Source organism: Enhydra lutris, unplaced genomic scaffold (assembly GCF_002288905.1).
Source record: "Enhydra lutris kenyoni isolate GAN:26980312 unplaced genomic scaffold, ASM228890v2 scaffoldscaffold25, whole genome shotgun sequence".
Classification (NCBI taxonomy): Eukaryota; Metazoa; Chordata; class Mammalia; order Carnivora; family Mustelidae; genus Enhydra; species Enhydra lutris.
This window is the reverse complement of record NW_019154109.1, coordinates 4385894-4403447: the sequence shown is the minus strand read 5'-3', so window position 1 is coordinate 4403447 and position 17554 is coordinate 4385894. Positions and strand designations below refer to the sequence as shown.

Below are 17554 nucleotides of genomic sequence, written 5' to 3'. Positions count from 1 at the left end.
ACTGTGTTAAATTAAAACATCTCCCTAAAAATACGGACCCTGACCTGTGTATTCTGTTCCAGAAGCTACTGAAGAAGTTGTTGATGCATTTTCCCAGTCCTTCTCCCCATTTCGACTGCCGCAACGACTTGGAGACAAGAAGCCTTCTACAGACTCAGATCTAAATGGTAAATAAAGTATTTTTTAAGTTTCGAACAGAAGAATACTTGGGGGTCAGAAGGGATATTTGTTAAAGTACCAACCAAAATCAACGTAAAAGCTTAAAAAATCAAAAGACGGTTTAACTGCCTTATTCAAGCTGTGCACCCACGTGCCTGGACACCACGGGCACTCCTTACCTACTTGCTCACTGAAAGGATGAATGTTTTTCTATATGAAAACTGGCCATTACTGCAACAGGATGTTGATGCAAAAATCAGAACTCAAAACTCAAGCCTGTCACTATACACATTCTCTTTCCACATGGGTATTACAGCGCGACGTAACGAAATAGGGCTTTCAGTTTCTAATCTCCATCTGAGAGAGACAGTACAGAAGGGATCTTTCCCAAGTTAGGCAGCCTACTTGGGAATTATTCTAGGAGAAAAAAGTAGAGAGGCTGGCACTTATATAGATGATGTGCTATATCTGCACACTATGATTTTACCAAAACCGTATCAGCAATTACTGTTAATGTTTTATATTTTATAAAAAGTACCTTATCAATGTCAGTAACCCTAAAATCCTAAAAGATAAAAAAGTCAAATATGAATAGCCTCTTTATATTTAAATTTATTTAAACAGAAACACAAACAGTTCCAGTCAGCAAAACTATAAAAATTTGTGTTATGATTCATTCATTATAAAATACAAGATAATTGTTGGAAACATTCTTTTCTGTGGAAAATATTCACGTTATGGATTTACCTTGGAGTCCTCTTGCCTGAATGCACACTCTCGTTATCACCTGTGTTCAGTGATGCCAAAGAAAGGCTAGAGACTGAAAAAACACGATAAATTCGTGATCCTGAATGAAAACAAAATTAGAAATTTAAAAGGAGCAACTAGAAAAGAGTCTGTTCATTAGATAACACCAGCATATGAACACTGAGCTTCTGTAGTTTTTTTTTTTTACTTTTAATCTAAACACATAATATGCTTGCATGCATATATGCACAATTTATTTAAAACTAGCAGTGGTACCTACTTTTAAGAAATAATGATAAAACTAATTGCTGTTAGGATTTATCCCAAAACGAAAGTGGTAATATGAGACACTGATATTATAACTGTAAGAAAAAAGTTAACAAAAGATATTAAGAATAAAATATAGTTAGGGATATCCAGTTCCTACATGGGAAATTAATTTATTAATTTTAGCCAGTACTGGGTATCAAAAAGTTTTGTTGGCTAGAAAAGGCAGAGTTCTCTTTAAACGGTCAATGTTATGTTATTTTTTCTCAGTTTTAGAGTTAACTATGGGAATTCTCTAAAACTTCCCACAGGGTTTAGTTTTAATAAAATATATATATTTTTAAAAGTGAGTATGTGTGCTAAATTTTAGAATACATTCTCTCAACTCCAAAAATTACAGATTTGGACGTTTGACCATTTCTGTCTTAAAAAAGGGATTCATGAACTCTTGTTTCTATATTACTTATTATACCAATGTGTTTCTTATGTATTTCTGTGCACACAGTGTTTATCCTTAAATGGACAAGTATGGAAAGGGCACTGGCAATTCCGAGAGATTATACCCGATGGCAGAGTCCCTGATAGGTTAGGATGCATCCTGGACACTTCAGCACTCACACTGGCTCTACTGAATATATGCATGCACACATAACACAGAAGTCATAAACAAAACTACATTTGCTCATTTTGGTTTTCCAAATTAGGAGCATGCACCATCTCAAATTGTGGATCCAATTTCGCATACCAAAGCACAGTCGAGTTAGTATGACAAACCGGGCTGGTGTTTTTTATGAACAGACTCTTCATAATAAGCTGTGTTACCTGGAGGACCTTTTATTGGTGTTTTGGGAGACTCGATATGATCTCTGTGAATAGATTTTGGGCGCTGTTTTTTTTGTTTTGCTATTTGAGGACGGGGTTTAATTACTGTATCCATGTCTTCCATTAGTTTCAGTTGTTTTCGCCTCATGTACTCCTGTCTGATAAATTCTCTGCGCGCTCTCTCATCTTCCTTCTTCTGACGCTCTTCCTCAGTTTTACGCCTGGGAAACCAAATGGTTGAATTTCTTACTCTGCACACTAAAGAAACCAGATACTGGGAGTATGGCTTTGATGCGAGAAGGGAAAATTATTACGTTTCAGCACCTTGGGAAAAAATGGTTTAAAATTCGCTTGAGATAATTTAGATCATTAAAATATACATAAACATACCATTAGTAAATGATTGCTTTTTAAAAATATGTTTATGTGTAAAAACCCGTGAATTTATCTTAAATTAATGTTTCTGGAGAACGTTACTTTGAAATGCTTCAAACTCAGGATAAAAATGTACAAGCAACCAATACTTTGGGAAAATAAAGCAACTTGTATAAGCACCAGAAATCAGCATCATGTCAGTTGTCTCCAGACGCTGCAAACATCTGAACAAGCTGGTGGGGGCCCTGAGGAAGCAGAGCCTCCAGTACTGCCGCCGGGTGGCTCTCGGATCCAGGGTCCGCATGGCCAGAGCCTTTACCTTGTTTCCTCTTTCTTATGTTCCATCTCTGCTTCCAGCTGCTGTTTCCGAAGCTGAGTCTCCTTCTCCCTCCGCAGTCGTTTCTCCAGCAAAGCTGCTCGTTTCATTGCCATGTCATTCTCTGCTTTTTGATCATCCTAAGCATGGATTTCACGGAAAAACGTGAAATGTTGTGGTCACATTGTCTAGTCATTCTTATTCCAGCCCCACCCTATGCGGACACGTTCCAGAAATGAAGAAGGAAGAAGTGAATCAGGGGCGCCTCGGTGGGCCAGTTGGTTAAGCAGCTGCCTTGGGCTCAGGTCACTAAGCGGGGAGTCTGCCTGTCCTTCTGACCCACACCCCCTCATGCTCGCTTGCCCTCATAAAGCGGTAACAGTTCTATCAACTACCAAAAGACACTTACTTAATTACATGTTTCAAAACCTAGGAAGTTTGCAAAGAACAACCATAAAAAGGAAAAAAAAAAAAGGGCAGCGGTTTTTCTGGACCCTAATAAATAACTTAGAAGTAGGGAGTTTTCTCTTAGTTTTAAAAATTGCGTTCAAACTAGGGCACCGAGCTGGCTCCGTCAGAAAAGCAGGCAACTCTTGGTCTTAGTGTCGTGAACTTGAACCCCACGTTGGGTGTAGAGATTACTTAAAAATAAAATCTTTTTAAAAATTGCATTAAAATTGTATTTAACATACATGCTCAATAAAGGAAATTCAAGTGAAAGTACCCAGAAATTAGCTCTATGGTTATATAGCACATAAACCACTGCCACGTGACAGAACGGACACCAAGGTACAGATGTGCGCCCTGTTTCGCCCTGAAGGAGTCTCTCCCTTCCGTTTGCCCTTCTCTGCAAGGAACAGGGGTACCTGGGGTCTCTAAAATTAGTAAACTATATCTATTCTTGTTTACAGTAGCATTCTATTAAAAATTAGTCAGTTTACATGGTTAAGAGACAAAATATGACTTACATTCAAATTCTCAACTTTAAAAGGGGCTAACAGGCAATCACCCTCAGATCAACTTTAAGTTACAAATTTCCAACATTAAATGACCAAAAGTAAAACTAGTGATGGTAATCACTTCAATGTTCTTGGGTTCTTATTCCTATAAGACTGTTGTTTCAACTTAAAACTTAAATTATAAACATAAAATCTTATAAATTATATTTATAAATTACAAATAAATTGTAAATTATAAATTATAAGTGATAAATGCTATTGAGTACTGTCTTTTTTTTTCCTCTGTATTCAAAATTGTGGAGCTAGACAGGATCAGAGATTATCTTACTTTAGTTCCTTAATTAAAAAAGAAACATGAGTAACAGATCCACATGTTTCTGATTATTAAAAAAAAATTTTTTCCTATAGGTAATCTGGAAAATACAGGAAAACATAAAGATGAAGAAAATGGATAATTAGAAAAATTTAAAAATATTAAGCTTTTTTTGTTTTTCTAGTACCTATGATAAATTTTAAGAGCTTGACCACCAAGAGGTGATATTGTTCAGTATTTGTTGGCTGGCTATAGTTTCCAATATCAATATTGAGATTAGGAGTCCTATGCTAGACCTTTATCCAGTGCTTTCAAAGGAGCTATTACTGTTCAAACTATATATGTTATTTTTAAATGTTTCACCTTACCAGATTATCTGGTCAATTTTTTTTAAAGTTTTTTTAAAGATTTTTATTTTTATCTGTCAGAACAAGCAGGGGGAGCAGCAGGCGGAGGGAGAAGGCGGCTCCCCACTAAGCAGCGAGCCAGATGCAGGACTCGATTCCAGGACCCAGGAATCACGGCCTGAGCCGAAGGCAGAAGCTTAACCAACTGAGCCACCCGGGCATCCCTTAAAAACTTTTTTCAAGAAACAAAACATATAAGGAAAGAAAATTTAAAAAAAACTAAAGTACACTTACAATGCCAAATCATGTGCTTTTTACAAACTGACAGCTCTTTGAAGAGATCCAAATAGCTTCACATTTTTTTTAAAGGCTTTTATAAAAGCAAGCAAGAGAGGCAGAGGAGTAAGAATAGCGTATCTAAACGTGTACCACGACCTTGGTGAAGGGAAGATCGTTCAGTGTGCTTGGATGTTAGTACAGTCCACCAAGGGGAGCTCCTGATGTACTTTAGGGTTAGTGGCAGGCTCGTAACAAAAGGGACTACTACTAAAAGAGGCAAGCACACTGGCTAAAACCAAACCCATTGAATGATGATGCCCCCAAACAATGAAGATTATTAATATTACCTTAAAGAAGAATCCACAGCATACTTTCTGGTCATCATCAAATTGTTCTTTATCACTTTCTCCATCGTATTTTTCAACAGCTACATCAGCCTTTTCAGGAGGTTTCAGATCTGAGAGGGAAACTTCAATCAGATTAACATTTTTAGGAGCAGCCGGAGGGAAAACAGGTTTAGGAGGAGGCTCTGCAGGCTGGTTCAGCTGGTCCTCATTTGGCGTCAGTCGGACCGTCTCTGTGATAGGCTGGGACAGGACTTCGGAAACCGTTGACTCAAGAGGCTTAAGCTCCTTTTCTTCCAGGTTATGCACATGCTGCCCTGGGGGCCCTTTGGATTCCAGTTCCTCCTTTTTAATTTCTTCCTTAGGTTTGGATTCCTTTAACTGAGGCTCTCCATCATCCCCAAAACATACAAATGACCGAGTCTGAATGGGAACTTGACTTGGTGAAAACCTCCGTAACCGAGGAAGACTATCCACAGACCGAGGGGGAGTCAGGGTTCGATTCAAAGGCGTTATTTTTAATTCATTTGGCCTAGGAGTCCTCTGATTTTTAACAGAAAAAGATGTGCTCTTCCTGTTGGAAGACTGTGGGGATGGATGGGTAGGACGGGGGGCATCTGACGAGAAGGGCGCAACAGCTGACGACAGGCCTGCCTGCCGGGAAGGTTTAAAATCTCGGATCTGTTTTTGTGGAGAGGGCTGAGGAGGTGAAATCACCCAGGACTGCTGCTCCCTCATCTGCATCAACATCTCCTGCTGAAGTGACAAGCGCTGCATTTCTTGTTGTAGAAAATGGAGAGATGAATTTAACTTCTCAATGGACTTTGTATATTCTAAGATCTCTCCCTCGTTTAAAGTGTCCTCCGAGGGGCTTGCCAGGTTCCACTGCTTCTCTGGGTCAATGGGTGTGGTTGGAGACTTCAGCCATTTGGCCTGAGGGTTCTCCAGGCTTTCCTTCAGATCTGCCAGAGACTTACTCCTCTGTCCATTCGCCTTCTGGGAATCCTTTTCTTTGGCTCGATCGGTGTACACTTTCTCATCTTCTGCCCCGGCTGCTTCCTCTCGAAGAGGGGAAATGCCATCCCCTCTCTTTTTCACCACGGTAAGAAATGCCGTCCTTCCCATCTTCTGCCTCTGCTTAGTGAAAGCGGCCTCCATCTTCTTCTTCTGGGCTTCTATCGCACGCCTCTTTTCTTCCAACTTCATCCTTAAATGCACCATTTCAGAGGCCAACAGCTGGGTGGTGTCCCGGCCTTGTGGAAGGCCTGCTTCTTCTGGAATTTGTCCCCAAGCAACCACGTGTGGAATATTAAGTTCAGAACCTTCTGGTGTAGTTTTCTGAGAACTGCTCCCGCTACTTTTCCCATCAGTATGATTCAGTTTCCTGAATTTCTGTTCGGCAAAGCTGGTCATTTTAACTCCAGAACTAGAAGAAGCACTGCTACCTGGCTGAGACTTAGTACTTACAGTACTTGGACAAGGACTCAAAGCGTCTCTGGGGTTGCTGGTTCGAATATCATAATCCTGAAGAAATTTGGAAGCATCATCCATGTCAGAGTCCAAGCTTACAGTATAATCTCTCAAAGAAGAATCTTCATCCATAGTTTCAGGGATGTCTTCTGAAGGAACGTGAATTCCAGTGTCTACTTCAGTATTGTCAGTTATGGGACTCAAGGCACCTTTTGTATCAGTTATGTTATCAGGACTAGACTGATTTAGCTTGATGTTTGAATTTAGGATACTCATTTCCTGGTTATGAAGAAAGAAGCCATTAGCAATGTGGTCTGGCTGAGATGTATGGGGAGATTTTTCAGTATCATGAATTATTTGTAATGCTTCTTCAATGCTTGGTGTCTCAATCTGATTGCCAAACTCATCTAGAAGTACTCTATTTTGTAAAGCTCCATTTGGAAGCTTATAATGAATATTCTCGTTGGAATTCAGTTCATTTGTATTAAGGGGTGTGTACGACTTGAGGCCACTGTGAGAGTCTATATTAAGTTCTTCTTCAATGCTTTCTGCTTCCTCTTCTCCATTTACTGGCTTAAAGGACAAATTTTTCCTAATATTTTTAGATACACGATTATTGTTCAATGTGAGTCCTTCATTACTAATAGAACGAGTGATTCCTCGGTTTGGAGTGGATTTGTGTACAGTATTTTCTTTATCAAAAGAAATATCAAATGAAACTCCATGCACTGATGATCTAAAAAACATTTGAAGAGAAAATCCTTAAACACGCCCAGAAAAGAAATGATTTGATACCTTTTAACAATTATTTAAATTTGTATTTCCTTTCTTTTCTCATTTTGCATAATCCTGTTGTACTCAAGGTAAGCACAGGGCTACTGGGCTACCTTTAACATTTAGCCCCTCTGAACGCTCAGTCATCTGCCTACATTGCCCTTTTCAAAGTGAGGTACTAACTGCAACTTGGCTATCAACAAAATAGAATTAGCATTTCTTTCTCTTTTTTTAATTACTGAAGTATAGTTGACAATGTTATATTAGTTACAGGTGTACAATACAGCGATTCAATAAATAGCATTTATTGATAATGTGAACATACTAAAAATAATTCTCTTTGTTTACCTTTTCTCTTTGGGCCATGTCCCTATGAAACCATCAACATAGGACATAGATGAAGACCTTCTAATTCCTCCTTCAAATGTGAAAAAGAAATAGTCATTGAAAGTATATAAAAAATTTTAACTTACAGCTTAAGAGATTTCAAATATTTCAGGAGTCATTAAGAGCATTAAAAAGTAGGTATATATGGAGAAACAGAGATAATTCTATTAAGAAAAACAAGCACAGAGAAACCAATCAAACTTTTAGTGTACATACAATACTTTTCAAAAAAAAAAAAACAAAAAACCCCCGCATATTTTTATTTACATTTATTCTCAATCATTTCCCAGTTAACCTAGGTTTTTTCAAAAATATTACCTGAAGCTGAAGAATGAGCTTGGGGGCGTGAATGTCTAGAAGGCAAATGATGAGAGTGCATAAAGGCAGCTCCTTCCCCACTGCAAGGTAAAATAAAAACATTTTAACACGTTTTTCTTTAATATAAACTTTACACAGAATGGCTGAAATTAGAAACATTATCACCTCTGACTCTATCAGTATATGTATCTCTATGTATTTTATGTCTCTTAGTCAAAAGGCCTGAAATATTTTCATACACATCTCAGCGTCCTTGTGAGATAAGATATAGCAATTATTTTCATTTTACAAATAGAAAAACTGAGAAATGAATAAGTTAAATGAAAGTCATCAGCTGGAAATACTTAAATCTCCAGAAACTACAGGTAAAATAAACCCTTGTAAAAGATCCTGACAGCTTCCCTGCTCATGGACTTGTGTCTGTACATCTCTAATAGTTACATCAAAGTTAATGTTAATATGTTGAGCTGCACCTTAAAGACCTCAATGCCTATAACAATGTGAAGCTTTCCTATTTCTTAATTCCACCCCATTCAAATTAATGCAAGGGATTGGGTAGTCTGTTTCTCAAATTATCATGACATTTGGCCCAAATTTAATTTTTCTCCAACTTTCAAGTCTGTTGTAGCCTAACTCATAGTCAAGTGCAGAAGTTACACATCCCCACCCCCAATCAGTTGAGCATAAACTGGGAGTATGTAGTGACTTTTGTCGTCCCCCTACAGATCACATTATCTTTTGGCTACTGTAAACTGAGAACATGAACAAGTCAACCAAAAGATTCAAATGAAACAACAATCTTCTGTTCTTACTATTTAATGAAAGCTTAACCAGTGAGCTTTTCTAAAGGCAACAATACCTGAAGAACTTGCATAACCTTATTGTCTCCAAAGCAAATGCTTATCTGCTTCCATGTGCCTTTCCCCCCTAAACTGCTCATATTTTCAGAGAACTATCAGGGAGTACTCACCTGCCCCTGTCATGTCTGTTTACGTTAACCCTCCCTCTAAAATCACTGCCCCTGTTCTACTCTCCCGTTACAGCTATGAGAGGAGGCTAATCCTGAAGATACACAAGTTAATAATAAAGATATATTCACTCTTCTCCAGATAATGGCTAAAGTGTTTAAAAATCCTGTTAATTGCCACACTTTTACATTTGCATAGAAAATTCTGATCTGGTGTAACTGCTGAGCAGGTTAGTAGTCAAGTATGTGGATTAGCTGCTACAAATGTTTCTTGCTTTGCCTGTCTTCTTCATTTGTTTTCCCCTCATAACTTCATTAGTTAGGGACACTCACATTTGTACATGTGACTGCAGTTTTCTCAGTAAGAGTGGAAGCTTTTAACTCCTTCCTGGAAAGTTCTACAGTGGGAGAACTCCAGTGGACCACATGGAGACTTACAGAAATGGGAGGATTAGTAGGATCCTAGAATGACAGCTACACAGTGTCTCTTCAAGGAAAAGAATTTAGACTTCCATCTGCTAGGAAAAATGAGTAAGAGCAGCCACTGAGATATCTGAGAAACAGAAAAGAGAGGAGGCTTCCAGAGGGCCTGAAGACATTTTCCAGTGTCAGAAATGTGAAGAGTGTCCAATTAAGGTTCCTAGAAATAGTAACTGTGGGATGATCTAGCCTTGAAGCAAAAAGTTTCAGAGATTTTAAAGATTTAATAGTACAGTAGTCATAACCTAAATTTTCAAGGAAGGAAATGTCACTATGTAACCAACCCAGGAAAACACCAAGAAAATTAATATAGGAAAAAGTTTCCCATGGGAAAAAATACAGAGAAGCTCCTAGATCAGCAATATCCTAACTTAACCTCTTTTTGTAAAATCTGAGGCATAGATACAGAATAGAAAAGTTAATGGAAGTAGTAAGAAAAGCCACAGTAATAAATCAGAGGGTAAGTGAAGGAAAATGCTTTCTTAATCAGTAGGAAGTACTTTACAGACATCAGCCAGTCCAGAGTTGAGAAGCCCTACAAAGGCAATGAGAGTACCGTAAGGGTTCCGTCAGTCTTCCAGTTTCACACCCATTAGCACCCACTTGAGAGAGAAAATTCTTAAATGTGTGAGGTGGGTGACAGCTCAGAACAAGTTCCTATTTTTATGTTAAGCCAAGAATTTATAAAGAAAGTACTTTGAGTTGCCTGTTCAACAATTTAAAAATGTATTTTTAATGGATCTGCTTGGATTTCTAAAACGCCACAAAATACAACAATTTTAAACTTAAAAAAAAAAAGATAAATTAGGGAGTCCAAAGTCAATATAAATTTTAGGTTCTAATAAATATACCTAAAATGCTACTTACAGGATCTGCTGAAAAACATTTTTAAACAAACTAATGGGTCTATCATATGTTTGGGTCAGAAGTCAGGATTATCCTGATATTAAATTTTTATTTTCAGTTCAGTTCCTGATATTAAGAACTAAAGCATCACATATAAAGATTCAGTATTACAATAAACATTCTATTGTGATCTTTGGTTAGCTACAGTAACCGGCAAATAAAATAGCAGGGGAAACTACCTCAAAGATTAAAAAAATAAAAAAAAATTAAAAACCCAGATAGAAATTTAAAATTCCCCCCACCCTATCATTTAAGCAGTTCTCAATGATCAACAAGTTCTACAGCAAAAGTTTGGTTTTAAGCTGATTATCTGAACCTCAGAACATATTCTCCCACTTTTGGGTATGATTCATAAAAGCCTATGTATGAAACATCTTTTCTGTGTAAATTCAATTACATTTATATTAAAACAAGCTGTAATACTGTAAGCTAGTTAAAAACTAATGAAATTTTATTTTGATTTCATTAGCAAATGGGATGGAAAAGTGAAAATGAAGTCATTCTGGACTCTACCTTGAAGTGAAGTCAGAACTACACGAACTATCCAAGATGTTTGTTTTGGCCGCATTCAAGACTGGAATTGAAGGCATATCATTCACAGGTTCAGCTACAATAAAAGATGCAAGCCTCAAAATGATGTATTTAGCATGTTTCCACCATTTCAAGAATTTCCATTTTCCTTTATTATAGCATATGCAAAATTTTCTTCTTAAATTTTCAAAGGCAAAATTTAAAACTCTTCTTGAAGTTCTGGTTGAAAAAATTCACTTGATTAAGGCTAATTAGGGGGAAGGTAAGGGGGAAGCCTAACATAAATATAAATATTTAAAAATAAATCCAAGTGTCTGATTTTGCTAAAGCTTTCACAGAACTTCAGTTACATGTGGTAATTTTTGTTTCTTTATGAAATAGTTGATATTTTGGTAATCAATTAAGAAAGAATTTCACTGGTCAGTAATTAACTCCCCCCCCCCCCCGCCCGTAGAGTTCTTATTTTTGTAAATGACTCTGGGGAAGACTCCATTTACATTTTGCTTTTGAGACCTAATGTAATAGCTGTTGAATATTTTGAATAGTGGGTTTCACAGATAAAAATCACAGAACACAATGTAAGTGAAAATTCTATATTAATTGTAAAAAGTTGTACAAATATGGTTTATGATAATTACTGAAGACACCTGACTTTATTACATGGCCTTAGGGAAGGATCTTAACTTCTTTGCAGGTATACTTTGATACACAATGGTTCAATAATCAGAATCTGCCCTAAGCAGTTTAGAGATGGAACAGATGAAATACTCTTTATTACATAGTTCACAGAATTTTGCCTGAGATACAGTGGGCCCACTGGAAGCAAGCTCATTCTACTCACTACAGTGACATGCCTTTCCCTTGACTATATATTTTTTTCCTCCTTCCTGATCTTTTTCTTTAATTTTTTGTTTTGTTTTGTGAGGGCGAGGAGATAGAGGAGAAATAAGGGTAACGGTGAGGAACAATACAAAAATCTGGAGCCAAGGAGAGCGGCTAAGTGGTTGGGATGCACGGTAACTGTTTTTGTTCCACAGGACAGCCACTGGCAGCAGAAGCAGGGGTCCTGTAGTTATGCTGGAAGAAAAGTTCTTTAGTGGAGCTAAACGTGTATTTAGAATCCTTTTCCCCCAATAGAAATAAACCTCTCGTTTCATAATGGAAGCCAAAGGAAAATTTGTTTTAGGGAAAAAACAGGAAGATTTTTTGTTCTTTATTTCTAGGGATCTTTACGGTAACCCCTTTGTTTTGTAATTTAGTTTTCTTATTATGTGCAATCAATAAATCATGCTGTGTAATGATCATAAAACATACCAGGCTTAAAAATATGTATATAAACCTTTTTATGGTTTAAAGGTAAATTCAAATTGTAGATTAAAGCCAAGCCATCATTTAAATGGAATCTGGGTAACAATATTAAAAACACAGCATCTAACAGGGAATAAAAGCTAGAGATGGGGGTAAGAGAGGCAAAAAGAAGAAAGCAGGCAAGGAGTTGAAGCTAAAAATTCCACAACATAAAGCTTCAAATTCAAAGCTGTTTTCTCCTATATCATCCGTCTCACAGACAACTTAGTAGCTTAAATATTAAAATATTCAGAATTTATAAGGCTAACAGCTGTTTTATAACAATAATAAGATTCCCTCAAACAGAATAACCAGGGGAGATTAGATAAACTCTCCATTTTGTTTGTTTCCAGGAACACCTACTACCTCCTTGTGGACGAACGACACGAGGCTGCACAAACGAGGGCTTCACAACTTCGAACCACCAGAACAGCTCGGCCATGAACACCAAATAATTACTCTGCGTAAGAGAGTTAAGAAAAAGAAAAATCAGGTAAGACTTGACCAGAAAGTAATGATAAATACAATTTTATTCTGTTTTACCTATTAAAACATAAGTTTAAATCTCATTCCTTAATCATTGGAGTGTATCTACTCTAGGCCATTAAATCTGGGATACAATATTCACGCTTATAGGTAAAATTTATAACAGCCATTCAAAACTTCTTTCCTGCTTTTCTCTATATATCCAGAACAGTAGTCCAATTTACGTGGCAGGCATGGGTACTTCTAACCAGAGAACCTGAGATTATGTATAAGGCACTCTTCATCCAAAGTCAATACAAACAACTTAAACAGCCTTTGACACTCTGAAGAGTGGCTATCATTTAAAAAAAAAAAAAAAAAAAAAAAAACTCTTTCCAGATCCCTAGAAATTTCTCCAAAACTTTATCAGGTATCTACATGCTTGATGATGCTAGCCTCAACCAGGCATGAAATAACTGAAAGACTAGATCGTTATGGCTAATTATTAATAATTTTGAAATGTATATACAGAAACATTATACAATATGTCAACCTAACTTTGAAAAGTTATTAGTAAGTTAACAATGTCATTTGCCTTTTATGATTTATATTTGAAAATGTGAGTAATTTTTAAAATAGCTTAAAATTGTAAGAAAAGACTGAGGGTCCTCAAAAGCACATTTCCAAAACAAGATTATATTTTAGGATGCATACATCATAAAAGCTATAAGCATGAAGAATTACTTTAATTGTAGGCATCTAGCAAGTTTAAAAATTAGCACTATACAAAATCTGTTTTATAATTACTTAAAATAATATGCCTTTAAATTTGGCATCAATAAAATTATCAAATTAGTATTTAATAAGTGAGGTTTTATTTCATATTAAATTTAGTTCTCTTTTTTCTTTTTTTTTTAGATTTTGTTTATTTATTTGACAGAGAGAGATCACAAGTAGGCAGAGAGGCAGGCAGAGAGAGAGAGGAAGCAGGCTCCCTGCTGAGCAGAGAGCCCGATGCAGGGCTCAATCCCAAGACCCTGGAATCACGACCTGAGCTGAAGGCAGAGGCTTTAACCCACTGAGCCACCCAGGCGCCCCTTAAATTTTAGTTTTCAAAACTATCATTGGAAAGATGGGTGTTTTCCAATGCCATGCCTTCCTCCTACCTGGTTTTTTTTTTTTTTTGTTTTTTTTTGTTTTTTTTTGTTTTTAAGATTTATCTATTTATTTTAGAGAAAGTGAGACAGGAGTGGGGGGAGGGCAGAGGGAAAGAATCTCAAAGCTGACTCCCTGCTGAACGAGGAGCCCGCCCAGTGGCTTGATTTCACAATCCTGAGATCATGCATGATCTGAGCCAAAATCAAGAGCTGAGCCACCCAGGTACCCCAGTCCTACCTGTTAATTATGAATAATCCTCAAAGCTCTATACACTCTCATTTAGAGTTCATGTACTCTCTGTTTTCTCATATTTAAGCTGGTAACTTTCAAATATTTATCTTTTACCTGATAGTTCCAGAAGGCTATTGTGTATGTAGAAAGTGAAGGAAAGAGAAGCATCAAGGGTAAGTCAAGTTTTTGTCTTCAGCAACTGGTAGTACCATTGAATGAAACAGGAAAGACTGGGATAAATAGGTAGTGGAAGGAATGCTGAGTTAATAGCTTTGAGATAGTCATTAGACATTTAAATGGACTTGTCAGATAGGTGTTTGAATGTAGGAGTCTAGAATGTTACAGAAGACAAGGCATAATGGTGAACAGAATTTGGTAGGTTTCCTAATTTCAGCATTTGCTTTTAACTATAAATTCCCAGAATACTCAAACATTTATAGACAATACATACTATTTTAAGCAGTTGTTGTAATTTGTGACTTTTTTTTTAGAAAGGAAATGAGAATGCTTACTATCCCAAAGGCTGTGTTGGATTCCATCCCTGCTAACCTTCAGAAACTTTACATTCTTAATTATATGCTTTTCTCCTATATATTCTTCCCTTCAATTGAATCCTTCCTACTTAGCTTTTTAAAATGCTCAAATCTCTCGTATGAAAAACAAAATAAAACCTTCACTCAGTAAGTTTCTTCTCACTCCCACCTTCTTACCTCTTCTTAAACTTCTCTAAGGTAGACCTATGCTAACAATCTCCTTTCAGCCTTCTGGCTCCCTGATCCACTCCAGTCTGGCATCCAGGCGCATCATTCCTCCAAAACAGCACTGGCTCAAGTCACCAGTGACTTACATTTGTTGCTAAATCAAACAGATTTTTCAGTCTTCATCTTACTTGACCTCCCAGCAGCATTTGCTACTCCTGATGTCTCCCCTCATTGAAAACTGCCATTCATGCCCACCAGCTACCAAATGACTCCCAAATGTATTAACTGTACTTACATATGAAGTGGCCTAGAGAGCATTTTCTCTTGGATATCTCAAAGGCACCTCAAATGTCTGGAATTGAACTATGGATCTTCCCCACAAATCTGATCTTATTCCAGTTTTACCTGAATGAATGGCATCACTATCCCAGTGTGCACACCAGAAGCCTAGGAGACACCCTGATGCCTCCTACTTTCTCCCTCCACCTATCCAGTTCATCACCAAAGCCTGCAAATTTTGCATCCTAAATATTTCTGGAATCCACCCACTTCTCTCCATCTTCATCATAATCACTCTGATTCAAACTGTTTTCAGCTCTTATTTAGAACACAATAGCTTTTTATTTGACTATTAGGCCAAACAAACTTTTGAAAATGCAACACCCCTCCCCCCACTTCCACTGCTTTTGGGAAACTGACTATAGGCTACAGAAGAGTAGAGGATACATGATTCGGTCTCTTTTTAATTTCTCCAGCTTCATTTAATACCACATTCTCCAGAGTTCCTCATTTTACCCATCAGACTATTAAGTCTGGAAGGACAAAGATCATGCGCATCATTGTATCTTCAGGTTTTTTTTAATTATTTTTTTTTCTTTTTTTTTTTAAAGATTTTATTTATTTATTTGACAGACAGAGATCACAAGTAGGCAGAGAGGCAGGCAGAGAGAGAGGGGGAGAAGCAGGCTTCCCACTGAGCAGAGAGCCCGATACGGGGCTTGATCCCAGGACCCTGGGATCAGACCTGAGCCGAAGGCAGAGGCTTTAACACACTGAGCCACCCAGGCGCCCCTAAAATTATTTTTTTAAGATTTATTTATCAGAGAGAGAGGGTGAAGAGTGCATAAGCAGGGGCAGCAGTAGGCAGAGGGGAAGCAGGCTGCCCACTGAGCAGGAGGCCTGTTTGCTGGACCCAATCCCAAGACCCTGAGACCGTGACCTGAGCTGAAGGCAGACACTTAACTGACTGAACCACCTAGGCATCCCATATATCTTCAGTTTTTAAAACAGTACATAATAAATGGCCAATACATACTTATTGAATGAATGTATAAATGAATGAATAAATACATAACAAAAAAGATCAGTTGGCAAAATACCAAACTGTTGACAGGATAGGGAATGTCTGGTAGTAAGATCATCATGATTTATAATTTTTCTTTATATTTATCTCCATCGGATAATTTCTAAACTCAAAGTATACCATTATATTTAAAGTATTGGCCCTAGGTTCCATTCTATTAGTATAGTTAACTGAAAGCTGTCTATATCTTTTGGAAAAATATTAACACTCAACTAAATTGTCAACTGATACATTAATATTTTAAGGACCTTGGTGTTTGATATCCCTAAACATGAAAGAAATGGCAATCAAAACTACAATGAGATATCACCTCACACCTGTCAGAATGGCTATCATCAAAAAGATAAGAGTAACCCTTGTACATTTTTGGTGGGAATATTAACTAGTACAGCCACTATGGAAAAGAGTATGGCAATTCTTCAAAAAATTAAAAATAGGACTACTATATAAGGGGTACTTGGGGGTTGGGGCCTCTGCCTTCAACTCAGGTCATGATCCCAGTGTCCTGGGATTGAGCCCCGTATCCGGCTCTCTGCTTAGCGGGGAGCCTGCTTCCTCCTCTCTCTCTGCCTGCCCCTCTGCCTACTTGTGATCTCTGTCTGTCAAATAAATAAATAAATAAATCTTTAAAAAAAATAATAAAAATTAAAATAGGACTACTATATGGATCCAGCAATTCCACTTTTGAGTATTTATATGAAGAACTGAAAACAGGATTGAAGAGAAATCTGCATTTGTGTTCACTGCAGCATTATTCCCAATAGCCAAGATACATATGGAGACAGCCCACATGTCTTGTCAATAGATGAATGGATAGAGATGATGTGGTCCATAAATACAGTGGAATATTATTCAGCCATGAGAAAGAAGGAAATCCTGCTATTTGCAACAACACTGATGGACCCTGAGGGCATTATGCTAAGTAAAGTAAGTCAGACAGAGAAGACAAATTCTGTATGATTTCACTTATACATGGAATCTAAAAAAGCTGAACTTAAAGAAACAGAGTATAGAGTGGTATTCACCAGGGACTGGGAGGCTGAGGAAATGGGGAGATTTTGGTTAAGGGGTAAAAACTTCCACTTATAAGTGGAACTATAATCTAATGATTATAGTTAACGAGATATGTATTGTATACTTAAAAGTTGCTGAAGGTGTAGATCACTACAAAAAAGAAATGGTAAATATGTGATATGATAGAGGTGTCAGCTAATCCCTGGTGGTAATCATTTTGCATACTTTAAACTTATACAATGTTGTATGTCAATTATGTCCAATAAAGCTGGGAAAAAAAATACTTCAGTAAGATACTGTGTTTGGCCACAAGATGTCAGCATAGTGAGAGAGTTTTCCCAAGTAACCAAATGATCATTTCTTTCTGAATTTATGATGATGAAACAGCAATAAACCTGTTACCATATTTCAGGTATAATACCAAATAAATTTCATTGAAAAGCTTTCTTTCCTTTTGGTTAAAACAGTCATCCAACTATATATTAACATTCTTAAACAATTAATGCAGAAGAAT

General features: G+C 37.1%; 1 protein-coding gene and 1 long non-coding RNA gene across 6 annotated transcripts in view; one reads left to right on the top strand and one right to left on the bottom strand.

Moving 5' to 3' along the window:
• Window positions 1-7910, top strand: part of LOC111151054 — a 42547-nt gene extending 34637 nt beyond the window's left edge. Inside the window, exons 2-3 of the long non-coding RNA XR_002640837.1 lie at window positions 63-167; window positions 7850-7910. This is a non-coding gene — a long non-coding RNA (uncharacterized LOC111151054). The remainder of the gene's footprint in view (window positions 1-62; window positions 168-7849) is intronic.
• LOC111151052 (calmodulin regulated spectrin associated protein family member 2) overlaps window positions 1-17554 on the bottom strand; it is a 117897-nt gene that overhangs the window by 5429 nt on the left and 94914 nt on the right. For 2 of the 5 annotated variants that reach the window (XM_022508780.1, XM_022508782.1), the window contains 9 exons: window positions 12475-12568; window positions 10744-10837; window positions 7878-7957; window positions 7521-7590; window positions 4932-7134; window positions 2690-2826; window positions 1996-2216; window positions 907-1006; window positions 45-160 (listed from right to left, as the gene is read on the bottom strand). In XM_022508780.1, the coding sequence (XP_022364488.1) occupies window positions 45-160; window positions 907-1006; window positions 1996-2216; window positions 2690-2826; window positions 4932-7134; window positions 7521-7590; window positions 7878-7957; window positions 10744-10837; window positions 12475-12568 (3115 nt within the window). The remainder of the gene's footprint in view (window positions 1-44; window positions 161-906; window positions 1007-1995; window positions 2217-2689; window positions 2827-4931; window positions 7135-7520; window positions 7591-7877; window positions 7958-10743; window positions 10838-12474; window positions 12569-17554) is intronic. The other 3 variants (XM_022508781.1, XM_022508783.1, XM_022508785.1) reach the window with 2 other exon arrangements.